This window comes from Lissotriton vulgaris, chromosome 7 (genome assembly GCF_964263255.1).
Source record: "Lissotriton vulgaris chromosome 7, aLisVul1.2, whole genome shotgun sequence".
In the NCBI taxonomy this organism is placed as follows: Eukaryota; Metazoa; Chordata; class Amphibia; order Caudata; family Salamandridae; genus Lissotriton; species Lissotriton vulgaris.
The window spans coordinates 1752421549-1752439842 of NC_141695.1; the positions used below are offsets into that span (position 1 = coordinate 1752421549).

Sequence of the window (18294 nt, forward strand, 5' to 3'; positions counted from 1 at the left end):
GAGCATTGCTGGTGAGGGCTTCCTAGATCCAGTCTGGCGCCTGGGGAGTATTCGAAGGTGATCGATCTGGGGTTATAAGTATCCATCAAAAGGACAGTGTTGTCATATGTCCCATAGAGGCCCATTGTTGTTTCCCTATGTTATAATGAGCACATTACAGACTGTCCTCTGCTTTGCACATGTTACTCTACAAACGCATTTTTCTTTGTGCCACACTGCACTTTCACACATTGTTGTTTTTGCGTTCTATTCTTTCCCTGGATGTAGTCTGAACAGGTAGACCAGATTGAACAACAGTGCCCCTTGTTTTTCTGTTCAGGCTCTAGCACCTAGACAAAACATGAAAAGGCAGCTGTTGTTTGGGAGCACGTACTTTTGTCATATAGGTATGCACAGATAGGCAACGCACACTTGGAGAGGGACCTTTCCATGGTAAAGATTGTGTCAGCACCAGAGATGTAGAACTTTCATCCATGTAGACTAAGGTACGGGGGGGGTCTGCTGCGAACACCAGAGATCTTATGATCTATAATCCTGTTGAAGGGGAGAGAGCTTAGGCTACACTATAATGACTGCTCCATTTATGATCTACGGACTACTTGCTGTGCTGGCCATATTTGTATTAGGCATTTTCCTACTTGTTGTGGCACGTATACTGCATACTAGAGCACAATAATTAAAATACACTTTTTAAACGTTTCTCGAGTCTCAAAACTTAATGTGGACTAATATGAGTGTGAGGACGAAAGGGTGTGTCCTGTAATTGCGATTGCTGAGATGGTCGGGAGTGTTGTGTTTTCTGGTATCTAATCACTTGTTCCTCGTGTGAGTCAGTAGGAGGGCAAGTGACACTATAGCTAGTTGGTCCCGGACTCATGGGTACTCTGGTGACTCTGTCCCTGCCTACTACGGTCGTATGATCCCAAACATAGATCTGTGACTCCGCAGAATCCCTGCAACAGTGTCTGTGTGGCATGTGGGAGCATTTCTGGTGAAACCTTTCCAGCCTGGCCCCTGGGGAGTATTCTAATGTGTGGGATCTGTCATTGGATAGGCTGTCTACCAGAAAGAGTGTTACCAAAGCTAAATAACCTGTTCAACTTCTTCAGGGCTCTGCCAGTCTTCCTTCAAAACCTAATAAAGGTGTTTGGGGTAAATAGCATATAAATAGCATATCAGTTAGTGAGGGGACAAATTGTTTGAGGGGTATGTGACCTAGACCATCATAGATGAAGCAAAGTGGTATATGCTTGGCTGCATGATGTACTACAAGCCAGTGCAAAGACCAGGCAGGAGCAAGATGTTCATAAAACTTACTCGAGCTGATGTCTTTTAGAGACAAAGGGATGAACGAGATGTTGAGGAAAGTATTGGCACATTCATTATTCTCCTGAATATGTAAGAGTTTCTGTGCCATAACTGCTGCTGGCCCCTCTCACTAGCTCACTCCTCTCCTCTCCTCCCGTTCCACTGACCATGTTATGATCTCACTTGTCTCTGGTCCCGTGCTGATCCTTCAGCCCTGTCAGTGTCACACTTCTCTCTATCCACCCTGGTGACCCCTGGTCCCTCATGTGATATCAATCCTCTGTGTTTAGCCTCTGTTGCACTCTTATCCCTGCCTTCTTAGCCCCCATAGATCACATACAGCTGCAGCAGTCTCAAATCTTCTTCTCCCTCTTCCTGCTGTTTCCAAGGGCCACATCCCTGTCGTGATCAAACTCCACCTCCCTATTCCATGTACATGTAGCCTCTGTCTCATTCTCATTTCTTTTAGCTTTTCTCTGTAGTCTCCCATCCCCTTTCGTGTTCTCGTTCCTCTCCCTGCCACTCCTGTGTATCACTAGCACCTGTTGCGATGTCACTCCTATCCCGCCCCTGCCTCAGTGACCTTCAGTGGCCATGTCCTCTCACTTTTTTTGTCCTTTCCCCTATTGACCTACAGCCCCTGTTGCAACCTCACTCCCTCCCATAAACCTCCACCTTTACTCTCCCAGACTCTCCCAAGAGACCTTCACCGATTGTCCTGGTCTGTCTTACTCCTTTTCTCCACCCCATGTGATAATCTAACCTCCCTCCTCTTAGCCACTGCCATTTGTTTAGCTTCCTCTCTCCCTGTTCTATCTATTCACCCCATATTTATCCTCACTCTTCTCTGTGCTCGTTGTTGGCCCCTGTTGTTGTCTCAACCTCATTCCTTTCTTCTCGCCCTCCCACCCCCACAGGCCATTACTCCATACCTCCCCTCGCCTAATGCAAATCTATCCTCCTACATCTGCAGTTCTGGACTGTATCTTCATCTGTCCTAATCTCTCCTCCGCTACAGACTGCAGAGCCCTTCGACCGACCTGCCTACGGATGGACTGCATTTTCCAGTCTTTTCGCCACATACACCTCCCAATGGCTGTCAGTTTCTCAGCTGCCCCTTCCTCTGTAGGCCCCTCCTTCATGCCTGTAACCCCTTTTCTCTTCTCTTCTCTACAGGCACCCAGACACTCCCATGTAGCAGTGACGTGGAATGACCGGCTGTTTCTCTTCGGTGGGGAGCTCTCTGCAGGCGAGCTAGCTAATGATGTTTGGATGTACAGCCCACTTGAGGACAGGTGGCTAGAGCTCGTCCCGCTTAACTCCCAGAAGCCCCCGGGGTTGGCCAACCATGCTGCAGCTGTGGTGGACGTGTGGCTCTATGTCTTTGGAGGTGAGTGAGTTCCAAGGTTGACCAGAACAGATCGGATGACTTCCTTTGGAAGTGGAGATCCCGCTATATGATCCTGGAGGGTGGAGGGGCTTTGGGGTGGAGACTGACCAGCTTTGACAAGTGAGTGTGTGACCCCGTCCGTTGGATTTGCCTGTCGGACAGGGTTGTAATTGGAGGGGGTCCGTGTCTCAAGGGTTTCCTGCTCTCTCTTAGTTTCCTTTTTACCTCTGTCCTCAGGCCTCTCTAACTTTTTTACCTGATAGTGTCTTGGCAAGAACTTCTCCCTTAGACACTCTTCTTGTGGTGAAATATTTGTAATACCACATCCAGCCCTTTTCTAAGAGTCACACACACTCTGTTCATGCACATTTGTCTTAAATTACAATGATCTATAAAATGCATACAAATGTTTATTTATCCACAGCTTGTGCTTGTACATCAGTTTAAAATGCCCAGCTTCGCACTAAATCGATTAATAAATAAGGCTACTGCTATTTCATCTTGTGCAAACAGTTGAATGCAAGTATTGTTGTTCTTATATTAAGTAATGACATTGAGTATTTTCTCCTGTTATGAAACTGGGTTACAATGAATCAGTTCGTTAGAAGACTATTTCATACGGAAACCAATTTTCTTGAGCCAAAGGGACTGCTTTAACTATCTTAATGCAGACCTCTAAATCTACCACCTCTGCTCTCATTGTCTCTTTTGTTTATACTTTTTTCCAATTTTAAAACCATTAATCTCCTTCGGCTCCCTGTTCCATACGTCTTTGTTCTCCCCTATGCTCCACAGTTTTAGCTATTGGGCAATTTTCTCAGATCATCACCATTTAACTCTTCTCCATATTCTAGATCCTCTCTATATAACACTCGCTCTTCTGCTAGGGAGCTCCCTATTTATCTTTTCCTGCCACAACCGGTCTGGTATTCTTGTGTTCCTCCTCCCCGCTCTCTCTACTTGTCTTCTCATGCCCCATCAATCTCTTGTTTAACTTTTCCTACCACTTCCTAACTTAAGAGATTAGCTTTGTTTTAGTTTCTCCTGAACTCTCTTTTGATTCTCTTCCGGCAGCCCTGATCTTCCTATTTGTGTGTTTGTGCTGCCCTCATCTCATCTTTATTTCCTTCCCTGATCCCGAACAGGGCGAACTGGAGTTGATGTCTTCTCCTCGCAGATGTTTCGCTTCCACCTGCAGACCTGGGAGTGGGAGCCAGTCCTCCCTTCCGGGGGAAAGCCCCCAGCAGCCGCTGGCCACTCGATGGTTTTTCACCCTGCTTCTCGCACTCTGGTGGTGTATGGTGGTCACAGACCTTCCACAGCACGGTAAGTGCATCTCTCTCTTCAGAAGCAGCTTTGGTGTGTCCCGATTTATCAACCTTCCCCTTTTGCTCTCAAATCACTTATGGATTGTATCGTGGCTTTTGATTATGTTTAGCTTCCACTGCCTTTTGGGCCAGCCTTTTGCTATACAAATACTACTCGCTTACATACCGTGGGTGTAAATAGTGTTCAGAGGTACTGTGTGACTCTTATTCTGTAAGAGCACTTCCCTCTGCCCCTGTTTAGCCTTGTGGTCACTAGTCTTATGCAAACAGTGACAAAATATACAATTTAGTGGTTCTCCATGAACTATGTGCATGAGCAAACACAAGAATAAAAGCTGCTTTTCTGTAGAGCTAATAATCTGTCAGTAAATGCCATGTTGCTGTGGAGAAGTGTGGCTGAAGTGGTTGGAGCGGCAGACCCTGATGCAGAGGTCTGGCCCGGGACCAGGGTTCAATTCCCCGCCTCGGTGGTTCTTGGGCTCAAATTTCCCCGGACCTGACAATTCTCGCCTCGGTGCCTATTCTAATCATGGAGTCCCACTCTGCAACTCTGGGCAATAGCTTGCTTAATCTCCACAACGACCCCTCGCAGGGGGATGCCTGGCTTTCACCTTGGGGATGCCCAGTAATGGGTTATCTCGCAGGGGAATACCAGGACGGGTTCCCTAAGCAAGTGCTGGGACGCTTTCGGGCAGCCATGCGGTCTACAAATCAAATTTCATTGCATAGCATAGTCACAAGAATTACATGAGGCCTTTGGGTGACATTAGGCTTGTTCTGTACTCAGTATTTGCTGTCTCCTTCTTTTGTCACAAATACACAAATACACAGACACACAGACACACACAGATACACACAGATACACACAGACACACACAGACACACGCAGACACACACAGACACACAGACACACACACACACACACAGACACACACACACACACACACACACACACACACACACACACACACACACACACACACACACACACACACACACACACACACACACACACACACACACACACACACACACACACACACACACACACCCACCCACCCACCCACCCACCCACCCCGCCCCCCCTACCTTTTCTTGTTATTTCTCAATCCTACAAGGCATTCTACACTAATTTCTCAATCCTACCTCCCTTCTCTCCTTGCTAAATGCGTCTTTTCTGATCATATCTTGTCCTATTCCTACGTGTATGTGCTCTATCAAACTGTCTTCTATTCCTTTCTCTACCTTGCCCTTGCTCACACTAGCCTCCACTGCCCCTCCCCTTACTCTGCAAATACTCTCATTCCTCCATTTTTGCATCTCTTCATAATCTCACAATGCAACTCCTTTTTTTTTTCTTCTTGGCTTTGTATACACTCCCCTAATACGGCTTCCCTTTCAGTCCTTCTACCATAATTATATCCACCATTGATTCTTCAGCCCACTGTAAGTCCCTAGTAGGTGATACCCTACGTGGCTAGGGCATAGAAGCTGAAGAGTCGCCTGGGACCCCCTCACAGAGATCATGCCACTGCCCTTGCAGCTTGCATGCCACTGTGAAAAAGACAACGACAAAGTCGACATGGGTGCTATTCCAGCCAGCACTGCGTGAACTATAGGTAAGTCAGCCCTCTAGCAGGCCTCACAGCCCTAGTGCATGGCGAACTATACCACTGGTGAGGGAATATCTGCATGAGTGGATATGCCCAGGCAATATTTAAGTCAATGCTTAAATATTGTAAGTGCCAGGAAAGCCATAAGGAATATATGGGCTGAAACGCGACAACTCCAGTTCCCCAGCATCATGATGGCTTCACTGGGGGTGGCGAGGTGAAGCACAATTCTCAGTCCACGCCATCTTGCAGATGGGGAAACTCAGCCAACCAGGGAAAGGCTTATGCCCCACTCCCACTGGAGGGTGGCATAATAGGGGGTGTACCCATCCCAGGGAAGGGACCCATTGGTCCCAACTTTTTACTTACCTACCTGTACCACCCCATAATCTAGCATTTAGGGGTGCTCCTGAACCTTGCTTCCTCAGACAAGAGCCTGCAACAAGAAAAGAAGAAGGACCGAACAGCCGTGCTGAAGCTAACAAGAGGAAGACGCCCACTGACTTGGCCCCAGCCCTACGGACCTGTCTCCACCTCGAACCTGCTCCTGCAAAACCTCGGTGTACCCTGCAGCCAGCAATATCGAAAACCCTGGAGGACCTGCCTGCCTTCAACCGCAAAGGCTGTCTCCCTTGAACACCTGATTTCATCATCAACAACCTCTGGCTCCAACCGGACACTGCAAATCTGCACTACTCTGCACCCGCCGTCCACAGGCCTATCTCGAGTGGGCAAACACCACTAGGAGGTCTCCCTGGCGATCCTGACCCAAGATCCAGCGGTCCCTGACCTGCCTCTAGGCGACACCTGAAGCCTAGCCCCCCCCCCCCCCCCCAACCGCGACCAGGAGCTGGTAAGAAGATCCGACCCTAAAAGGCACCCTTGCATCTTAGAGATGACGCCTGAAAAACGACCAGCCTCTGGTGGGTTCTCTGACTGCTGCACACTGCCTGCCACCTGGGGTGGGAGCCTTTGCTTCCTGAGCCCAGAAAAAAACCTTTCCTGGGCAGAGGTCTTCACACCTCCCCGCAGGACAGGAAGAGCCATCGGTGGCAGTGGAGCTTCAAAGGCCTTGCCGCCTTTGTAACTCAACCCCCGTCTCTCCTGCTATCAGGAGCAGGCCTCCTTTGTGTCCCCCCTCCTTTTCGGCCGGAAAACAGGCGGGAAAACTTAGCACAGCCTAGAAGGTGTGCCCATCTCTGCCAACCCCACCAGGTGGGGGAAGCGAGCTGAAGGCGAAGTGAAGCCCAATCTTCAGTGCCCGCTATCTTGGAGATGGCAGGCACTCCCCCAAGTGGGGTGAGCACACCAAGGGTGTAGTCACCCTAAGGTCATTAGTTCTTTGGCTACTGACCTCAATACCCCTAAAATGCCCCTTAAGTACTTGATTTAGGGGGCAGTCCTTGACTCGCACAACCTAAGAAGAAGGATGAAAGAAGACACCCAGCGGAGAAGACTGCAAAGAAGAACTGACTTGGCCCCAGCCCTACCAGCCCGTCTGTATTTTCCAGAGATCCTGAGCCAAAAGTTGCCTTGTCCTGCAGCCAGCATCCTCCAGAACCCCTGGGAGGACTGACTGCCATCAACCAAGATTGTATCTCCTGTGAACAGCAGCTCTGTTCAAAAGAATCTCCAAAGCAAGATTTGGAGCCTGCTGAGGACAAAGAGACCAGACGCCTGAACCACCACTGCACCCGTCTCCTACGGCCCGATTTTGAGTGGCCCACTTGTCCCAGCGAGGTCCCCCAGCGCTCCAGAGTCCCAGTCCACTGTGGGTTAACCCCTCCAGGACTCCCTGACGTCTCCTGCTGCCTCTGCATGAAGCTCCCCCCACCACGAGTGGCCCGGTAAGGTGAAATCCAACCTCGAAATTCACCCCTGCATCTAGCTGCCCCGCGCCCTGGAGAAGAGAACCGGAGATGCACCTACGTCCCTAGCCCTTCAGCTTACCTGACCTGCTGTGGGTTTCTCCCAGACGTCTTCCTGGACGGAGCCTGCAGCCAAAATCCAAAACCGTCAACTCCCATTGAAAATAACATGGCACCCGATGCCAAAACAGCACCCTGCACCCAGCCGCCACTGCGGGTGTACTTTGTGCACTAAATCGGATTCCCCTTTGCCCTTTGCCTAACACCAGGAGCTTTGCTCCCACAACCTTGTGGCCTTCTCATGAGCATCCACCAACCGGAGGCCTCCTATCCCCCATTGGATAACATTGGGCCTCAACACTCTGCACCCTAGTGCCGCTGAGGGTGTTCTAAGAGTGCATCCTCGACCCTGGGGGAACCCTGGTCCTAACCCCAGAACACCAACTCCCACAAATAAATACTTACCTGCAAACCGTTAACTTAATTTCCTCCCATAGGATTGCATTGACTGCTTTTCCTTGACAATTCTTAAGTGTGGAGTTGGTTTGTGTTAAACATTGAAAAACTGCGAGGCTGTTAAAACGGAATGGCTTATCTTTTGTCTAGGAAATGTTTCATATTTAGGCATATCACACTGATTATCAAAAGTAACTTAAAAAGTAATCCAATTAGTAGCGTGTACTGTAATCTACAAAGTAAATAAAAAGTAATTTCGAACTGTTGACATTCCTGTAAATCAACCAACTGCATTTGAACCTGCACTCAACTGTAAATTACTGCATAAGATTTTGCAAAGTATTATATGACTTATCTGCACCAGGCTTGGCTTGGTTCTAGAAATAAAATAACTAAATAATATTTTTGATACAAACCAATTGGTCTGAAGTTCACTCTTTTAGTGTGTGACATAATTTGCTGATTGAGTGTGTACAACAAATGCTTAGCACTACCCTCTGATACAGCCTTACTGCTCGACCACACTACCACAAATAGAGAGTAAGGTGCTACCTAACTTTACCTCTGCCTACCTTTGGGGTTCCACTGGACTCTGTGCGCGCACTATACCTTATGTTGTTGTAGTATATACAGAGCCAGCTTCCTACACTCTGCAACCGATCTACTTACCTTCAAGCAGTGTGGCTTCGAACACCCCAGTCTCCATTGAAACCCATTGGGCAGAACTCCGATTTTGACTTTTTCACCCTGCCGCCCCTTTGCTACTGGTGGTGTATTGTTGGTACTCACCTGACTCTTGCTGACCTTTGGTCGTGAAGACTGGAATTGGTAAGTTGCGTACTTACCCGTGTAACCATATTATTGTTTTCCTCCATATGATAACATTGAGCTGTTCAGACATTGCAATAAGTGTCGACTTTTCAAAGTGAAAAGTATGTTTATTTAAAAACGCACTTAACTTATTGTGAAGCTATTGGTCTTCAGATAAAATACATACAAAGCTTAATTTTCTAAAATTGGTGTGGATATCTATTTTGAGTGTTGTGACCATTATTTGTCAATGTTGTGCAATAAATGTCTTACACTCCTCTGTGGTAGGCTTAAGGCTGCTCGACCACACTACCACTAATAAAGCATCTTGGGGTGTGCATTGAGCCCTGTACACTTTTGGGAAATCTCTTGACTCTGTGTGCGGTATAACCACCTAGTGGCATACCATATATAGAACCAGCTTCTTACAGTGCTTAGCCAGTAAAACCCATCACAGTGATGGAAGTTATTATATTTGTGATTTTTAGATATCTTTCTCTCCAAAATTCCATCACATTCCCCTTTGCAGTCTTCTCATGTATGACCTTACTTTTGCCTAATGCCTATTTGCACGCTTTCACAATCAAGATATTTACTCGTTGCATGCTTTTGAAATCGAAATCCCTAATCTCATCCCTTTATCAATTGACTGTCATCTTTGTTCAGAATCATTCACTCTCTGCTTTGTGCAGTGTCTCACAAGTCTTCATCACTCTCAGTAACTCAGTGCCTCTCCTTTGGACATGCTGTCAATATTACAACAGGTCTTTAATCTCTGCCCGTTCTTTAATGTCCTCAATTCTTCATCTCCTATCTTTTTACGCACTTCCAATTTCTCATGTCTTTTTCTGTTGCGCACACACTCACTGCCCCCAAAGAACTCTAAACCATGCTTACTCACCTCTTTTATGGCGTAGATTGACTATCGTGAGAATCTTTCCTTTCTGTCTTGTCTGTGTGATTAATCTCTAACAGCGGTGTAAAACTTTGTGATGGTTAGTGTTCAATCCCTCAACATTGATTTCTCTCCCTCATGCACCTTCCTCTCTTTACCCTCCATCTGAGATCTTTCTTGTTCCTTCTGCAGGTTTAGCATGCGTGTAAATACCACTGATATATTCCACGTTGATCTACATTACTGGACCACACTGAAATCCAAAGATGGAAACAGTGGACCCCGAGAGCGCGCCTTTCACTCGGCCACTGTCATCGGCAGCTACATGGTTGTGTTCGGTGAGTACATGCTGCTGCTCATTGCCACTATTTGTTTCCGCTCATGATACTTCAAAAGCATATTTTACCCTCTCCTGCTGCCAGTTCTTTTCGCCCATGTACTGTAGAGTGAGTACCATAAAAACCGTGTCTTTCACTCTTCATTCGTCTTCACCCATGATGCTATTCTGTGTGTACAGCAGGAGCATTCCTTTTGCTCATCTGTTGAATTTCTATTGGAAACTACAGCCAGTTTTCAATATCACAGTAATGTTTGTGTTGCGCTCTGCATCATTGTTGATGTTTCACTGCATGGTACTGTTCTGCGAGTACACACAATGCCTTCTGCTTTGCCACCCTTAGGTGGCATTGTTTGAGTTTGGGAATGCTTTTGACTTGGAGTCTTCTGCCGGCAGCTGCAGGCTGGTACTGTTAGAACGGTTGGCATTGTTTGTGTCTTTTTTCACATCATTATTTTTTTTAACCAGGTGGTAATGTGCACATCCACTATCATGAGGAGAAGTGTTACGAGGATGAAATCTTTTTCTATCACCTTGGCTGTCATCAGTGGGTGTCGAGCAGGGAATTGACTCGTCTGATTCATAATTATGATGGTAAGACTAAATCATTGTGCAGGTAGACATCGGGGAAGCTGTTGAATGATAGAGAGGAGGGGAGAAAAACACCGTCCACAAAGGGTGGGGACTCGCGAGGGGTTTTCCATTTCTACCCCTAGCCCAGGTACTGGCTGAAGTCCTAGTTTCCTTTTTGTTCAGACCTTTTCGAGACTCCTGAGGTTTTCCCCTCTTGAGGCCTGGATGGAATGTGCTTGTTCCATGAATGCAAGTGTAGGAAAATGGATCTTTAGTTGTGTTGCTGTCACAAGTAATCGATACACGTTTATCCTCCACTGGGAACCAAGCGCCCCAGTGTAGCTCTTTATTCTCATATTGTGGCGTTGCAGAGCAGTCCAAGGCCTACTCAAGGGAGGTGGTGTGGGCTAGTGATCACCAATCACAGATGCACAATAATAACACTCAATAAATGATTGTCTAGCTTGTGCTTTTTCTTTTGTAAAGGAAAAAGTACGTTTATTACACACACACTACTCCATACTACGCAACAGTTTACAAATATTCACAAGCTGATGGAAATGCTTTTTTGATGACCTGGTGTAATCATTTTTACTCCTCTCAAAGGGAATTGAGCATTCACAAGAGAATATTTCTATGCCTGTGTTGGTGATTTGTATCATCGAAGTTCCTTTTAGCATGAAGTACCACTTTTCACATAGCACCTGAGGTTAACGCAATTTTAATAAAAGTTCTGCGACTATAGTTCTCCCCCATAGAGGGTGTTTGCAGCATCAACACTTTTAATCAAAAATAAAAATGCTGCATTCTTGCAAATAGTGTCTGGCGAAAATGGGGTTCTGTTGCAGTACCCCCCACTTTTTGCCTGGCTTTTAATGCAACTTTGACTGGAGAGTAATGGGAACCTGCTGCCCAGGTTTCCAGTACCCGTGTTCTTTCCCTGGAACTGTTCCACAATTGGCCCTTCCGGCCATAAGTCCCTAGTAGCAAATGGTACCTGGTACCTAGGGCATTGGGACTGTTGAGGCCCCCCTAGGCCACACAGACTGCCACTGCGGCATGCATGCCCTAGTGCAGAAAAAACAACATAGTCGACATGCCAATTAGCACTGCCTAAGGTATAAGTAAGTCACCTCTCAAGCAGGCCTTACAGCCCTAAGACAGGGTGCATTATATCACAGGTGTGGACTGTGAGAAAGTGCCCTCTTTCTTGCATGGTATGCCCCCACTTTTTGCTGAAATGCTGATGTGCTTTGACTGAGTGTGCCCTGGGCTCCTGCTAATCCGGTACCCAGGGCCTATGTTCCTTCCCTAAAACTGCATTGAAGCCTAAACCCAATTGGCAACTCTGGGCACCTGTCAGCCCCTGGTAAATGGTACCACAGGTACCCAGGGCACTGTGACCAGAGACGGCCTCTAAGAGCGGCAGCACTTATTGTGCTACCCTTAGAGATCCTGTGCCCTGACACACACACATTGCCTTTGCAGGCTGCGTGTCTTGGTGCAGAACAAGGTGAAGAGTCGACATGGCACACATCCCTCTGTGCCATCCCCACAAAGCACTGCCCTGGCATACATCAGTCACCCCTCTAGCTGGGTGCCCTATGCCAGTGGTTAGGGTACAGGTGCATGAGCCCTGTACCCCTACAGTGCCCAAATCCATTCCTGGGCACTGTAAGTGCAGTGCTGCCATTAAGAGTATATGGTGCTGGGAGTTTGTCATTACGAACTCCACACGATAATGACTACACTAAACACTGAAGTTTGGTATTAAGCTCCTCAGCACATTAAACCCACACTGATGCCAGTGTGGGATTTAATTGAAAATGCACAACAGAGGGCATCTTAGAGATGCCCCCTGAAACTCGACCAACTTCTAGTGACCTGCCTGAGTGGCTGCTTAGGCTGCCACCAACAGACACGTTTCTGGACCCCTGGGTCGAGAGTTTGCTCCTCTCGGGGGCCTGAACCAATGCACATCCTGGGACGAGGTGCCAAGCCTCCTCCCCCAGGATGGGTAGGGTTCACGAAGGGGAAGCTTCAAAGGCATGCCGTCTTGGTGAGCCTCCCCAGATCATATGCTGCTTTCAGCAACTGGTCCCCGCTGCTTCTACCCCCCACTTTAGGCGGGATAGCAGGTGGGAAAAACAAGTGAGGGAAAGAGGTGTGCTCACCTCTGCCAACTGAAACATGTCTGGTGGTGGCAGGCTGGTGAAAACATTTCTGAGACCTCCACTAGTTTTTGGTTAGGTTTCAGGGGACCCTCTAAAAGGTTCACCTTTGGGAATTTATTAATAAATCAACCACTGGTCTCGGAGGAGATTTATTATGATAGGATGTTTGGTACCAAACACCTTAAGTAACTAGTGAAGTCCTCATGGAGCCCAGGTACACGTTATTCGTTCCCTGTTCACTTTCACCATCACAGAATGGACTGGACATTGTAGGGGCATATCTGCTCATGCTGATCTGCCCACACACAGGATACAGTGCACCCTGCCTTAGGGCTAAAGGCCTGCAGTAGGTGTGACTTACCTATATCTTATGCAATGCATGGGAGGCATGGCACACTCAGCTGTGTGCCATGTCAACTCTTCAGATTTTACTGCACCAAGACAGGCAGCCTGCAGTGGGAGGGTGCATAGCCGTGGTGATGGGGCTTTGGGGTGGCACAACGAGTTCTGCAGCCCTCTTCAGTACTGTAAAAAGGGGTCGTAGACAACCAGTGACCAAAGACCCTTTTTGTTGCCCGGCGATGTCGCCTCTATGACCCACCGATATTAATCAATGAAGAAGCAGGCGCTGGAGACTGGAAGGCAGGAAACGAAGTTTTATTCTCTCCGGAGGAGAACACATCAATTCGGACAGCAAGTATCGTCACGAGGTGCTCTAGCCACATCTCTGAGGCCTGGCCTCTTATACTCGGGTTTATGATCTTTATTGCACGTAACACATTCTTGCAACACTTTGATATTTGAAAGAACATCCTCGGAATCTCCCCTTCAGGCCCGTTCCCACATGCATTTACAGTTGAATTCCCCACCCCGGTCGCAACAGGTGATGATTATCGCGCAGCAGGACATTTTGCCGATTCACGGGATGTGTGAAGTTTGATCGGATCTCGTAGGGTGGGGGCTTTGATCGGCTCGAGGGTCTTTTGATGGGGAGGGGAGGCTTCCTACTGTACGGGGTAATAAACAGTATCCGCAGGGCCAGGTGGTGGCTTGGGAACAAGGAAGACAGACGGGCACACAGAAAAGGGAGGTTTGCATCAAAGGGCCTGAGACTATGAAAGGAATGAAGGGAGGTGTCGCGCTGGGAACAGGGTGGGATTCTGAGGCAGATCTGCGCTGAAGAGGGGTTGATGACCCAAGGCATGTGAGAGCGAGGGGGATTGTCAGCGTGCGGGGGATGCCTGTGAGGTTAAGAAAAAGTGAGAGACGCGCTGGCTATCAGCGAGGGCAGGGAGGCCATGGTGCTTAGAATGGCTGCCGATTACGCGCAAGGCATGTGAGAGCGGGGGTGACTAGTACATGGGGGCACTGGCGAGGGTGCAGAACCGGGTTGGGGGTCAGGGACGTGCAGAGAGCGGTTCTGATCAAAAACAGACTCAGGTGGGAGCGTATGGCAAGAAGTGTGGCATCGGAAAAAGGCAAGATGGCGCAGATGATGTTCACCAAATCGTAACAATTTTCCACAGTCCTCCCTTTAACATTTCCAAGACATCTTGCTGGCCTATTTCCTATCTATCTCTACTGCGGTGGCCATAAGTAAGGGGATGGAGATCTAGGCAAAGGAACTGTACATAAACATCACATTATAAACATCACATTTGAAAATCTTGTCATCTAGTAGGCATGTTCATCGCTAAGCTTGTTGCAGGAAAGTCATAGTGGTATAATATCAGACTAGAATTATGTAGCGAGGGCGTTGGGTACAGATCATGGATGCTTGTAGTCACTCGGAATAGGAGCCGATAGGTTACCACGTAAGTACGTTCTTTTTGTACTCGGTTAGAGCATAGTCAATTCAATGGTGGTTGGGAGAGAAATGAGATATAATAAAAATAATAATCAGAGTTCTCAGTGTCTTATGGTCATGGACCAGCATTAGTGAGTTCTCAGCATTCTTTGTCGTCTTCTGTTGGCACTGTTAAGCACCTGTATTACAATTCGTTCTGTCAACAGGAATGTTCATGTGGATTGAGTCGTTGGAGATCTGCGGGCGGGAGTACATCTTTGTTTTGTTTCGCCAGACCTCATGGGAGAAATGCGTTCTGGTTTCGGAGCACGTACATTTTCTTCCATAACTCAGAGCATAGTTATTAGGAGGCAGAAAAGGATTGCGATGGAAAGTGCAATTGTCTTTGAGTTGTGGAGTCTTGGGTCTCTGTGGTGGGTATTTCCTGTTGCTTCCATCATCTTCGAGGCGCTCAGCAGCGGGTAGAACCACATACTTCGTTCATCTTCTCTTTGGAGCGACCCTTGGTGGAGTTTAGGTCACCGTTCTGAGATTAACATAGTTCGTGGTCTACTTAGTCGGAGCTCCCTCCCTTTAGTCGCAGGAAATACCCTTCTCTGGATGGTTCAGTAGGATTTAGAGGATTTTGAAAGTTCAGGTGGAAGGGGGGGTGTGTGTGAGTAGTCCTTATGGTAGGTCGGAGGAGCGGGGATGGAGCAGGGCCGAGTCGGGAACAGATCAGGGGGACGGAATTTTTTTTTTTTTGACAGGCGGGTCCATAACCAGGCTCTGAGAGCGGGGACTTTTCGGCACACGTCGATCATAGAGCAGGGGCCTCAGGTCAGCCCTTTCCGTTAGTTTTGTCGGAAACAGTGCCTCGTCCTGCAACTCCTTACTGTTGTGGTCTCGCCTTGGCCTCCGTCGCTGAGGTTCCACGGTCTGCAGTCAGGCCGCGTGCTCCCACATCCGGTCTCTTTCTCCTCCGACAGTGGTACCCTTAAATGAGTTTGAAAAGACAGTCTTTAGAGATTTTGCAGAGGAAGGTAATTACGTAAATCTATTTCTCTCCCAACACCAAGCAACTGGGGTAAACATCCGCTACATTGAGGTTTGCAGCCAACGTATAAACAATTGATGATGGGTTTGCTGGATTCCCAACAACTTCCCTTTGTGGCTATTTCTTTGGCGTTTTGTTGGTTATTACATTCATTTGTCGTGGTACGAGGTCTGATACCCATTCATTGCATTTGTTTATTACAGTCATGTCAGTTCTCCTGGTAGAGACCCATTTCCCTAGTACGAGTCTTGCAAGGCTAGACCGGTCTTCAGGGCTTTGTATTTTACGGAAAAGTGCAACGTGTTATTCACCATAGTCTGATAGGCATCCTTCTGAGGAATGAACATAGGCTAAACGATTCTCCATTACATCAATGCGTCCTATCTTTTAGCTAAACATCTTATTTTCAACAAGGTTTACTGCAACAAGTTCTTTCATTTTTCGATCTAATTTTAACTTTGTAAACATCATTCTAATTTCTACATCGTTTCTTACAACCTGGCTACTTCATTAAAAACTCGGGGGGCTTGCGATAACCATTAAACTCATCTTTGGGGTGAGTGGGGTCTTATGGAAAACAACTAGGAACACAGCGAATTGGAGCAAGGGACATTTTTCAAATTCTCGTCTGGGGCAGCCGATACAAAACTGATGGTGTCCTGGGAAGGCGGGTATGTCTCGATCGCTTTTACTGATAGGGGCATTGAGACAATTTGGGACGGGGAAGGTCGCGTTACCAGAGACATTTTATCGTAGAAGCCACTGACAAGTAGTCCCTCATTACGGGTCAGATTAGGGAACCGTAGTCGTCTTACCTATCCCTTTCTTTTCGGCCAATCTAGTTTTCATCAATATTTAGCAGAAAAGGAGAGGTATTAACATGGCATCAATGCAATTTTATTAAAAACGAATTTTGTGCAAATACTTGTGGTATTTGGAGCCAATTGGGTGGTACACCAGGTTCGCCAATTAGGTGCCAGTCGTTAGGGAGAGACAGAGAGAGAGAGAGAGGGAGAGAAAGATGGAGAGATAGAGAGAGAGAGAGAGAGATGTGCAACGATAGGCTAAATGATACACATGTGTCCTGGAGAGTGACTGTGTACCATTTAGGCTTATTCAGTGCATTACCCAATATGAGACGTTTCGGGTCTGTGTTAGGATGTAGAAAGCATGCAGTTTTGGGACGGAAGAGCATTAGGTCAGGTACAAAAAGGTCGTGCATTGAGTTGGGCGCCTTTTTGTGTCATCTTGCAGCGTTAGTCCGTTTTCATGTATCGGACGTGACGTGGCTCCAGATCCTTTACGATGCCCTAATCGTGACTCCAATGTAACCTGCAGATGGAAAAAAGGAAAAGGGAGGGGGAACAACATTCGAGCATATCAAATGTACGGGCACGAAAGTCCTTTACTTACCACATACTCGTCTTATCCCCTCAGGATATAATCCCTGGGGTCTCGGTTTCCGAAGTCAAAGGGGTGGGCAGTGTGGTAAGGGTGGCGAGCGATAGGTTGTTCATGGGGGGAGACGGTCCGAGTGTGGTATTTTAGATCGTGTGTAGGGAAACGCTAAGAAGAAACCAGGGGCGCCTGGCGCAAGGTATTTGGTTTTTGGAAGTGTATCTAGCTATCGGGACCCTTAATTCATCTTCAATGCTGTGATGTTCTAAAGCATATCAGTTCTTCGACCGACCCTGTTCCTTAGCACCTTCGAGTATCATACCTTTATAACATTCTGTCATTCGTACCGCTTCACTTCACCCGTTCTCAGAAGTCGTGGTCCCTCTTCCTGTGTTAGTTCCTGAGCCTAGTCGCACATTTGGAGGCAGCGTATCATACCTTAGATTCAATCATCCATCCGGGGCCGACCAACCATTTTCTAATAACCTTAAATAGAGAGCAAAACGGTTGTGCACAGAAAAGTCCTCCCACCAATTCCCACATTTACAAAAGTATGTGATACCCATTCATAGTTTGGAAAACCTTTATTTGCATAATCGTTCAGTACGTAAAATGTGAGAGTGCAATCATATTTTGGCCGGACATGGCGACGGTGGAAGCACATACAGTAGGGGGGCTATTTTACAGCATAAGAACATGTTAAAAAGGCCTAATTAATTATTTGCAAGTAACTAAAAACGCCTCATTAAGTGATGAGGGATCAGGGGCATTTCAGTTCATAAATGGAAACACAGTCAAGCTCATTGTAATCACATTTCCTCGGTGTGTACCGTGGGTGTGCATCATAAGCGACGTTATGTACCAGTTACAATAAATATCAAAATAAATCGTTCATTGAAATCAACATTTTGACGGGACCCCTTTCAAATGTTCGCCAAGTGAACCCTCCTCCCTTTTTCGTCAAGTGTGCAAAGGTTCACATATATATCTTAGTACATCAAGTCTCATTAGTTAAAGAACACCACGAGGTGTCCGTTAGTTCCTATTGATACCGGCGCCATTTTGGGCGAGGCCGGTTTAGTCCGGAAGTAGCATCAGGGGCAAAATGTCTCCGACGATTGGCGGTTGGACCAGAGTCCCTTTCGGCAGTTCAAAAACCTGTGCTAACAGAGGGGCTGGTGGTGTGGACCGTCAATCAAAAAGGGGGGGGGGGGGAGGTAGAATCTTACCGGGTCACGTTGATGTTCAGCCGGAACTTACGCGAGTTCGTTAGCCCATAATGTTCCTGGGTGGTTCAGACT

At 47.3% G+C, this 18294-nt stretch overlaps 1 protein-coding gene across 1 annotated transcript in view; it reads left to right on the top strand.

Moving 5' to 3' along the window:
• The window catches only part of MEGF8 (multiple EGF like domains 8), a 399920-nt gene that overhangs the window by 72522 nt on the left and 309104 nt on the right, over positions 1 to 18294 (top strand). Inside the window, exons 7-10 of the mRNA XM_086933057.1 lie at positions 2485 to 2698; positions 3844 to 4024; positions 9861 to 10006; positions 10474 to 10599. Coding sequence (XP_086789183.1) covers positions 2485 to 2698; positions 3844 to 4024; positions 9861 to 10006; positions 10474 to 10599 — 667 coding nt within the window. The remainder of the gene's footprint in view (positions 1 to 2484; positions 2699 to 3843; positions 4025 to 9860; positions 10007 to 10473; positions 10600 to 18294) is intronic.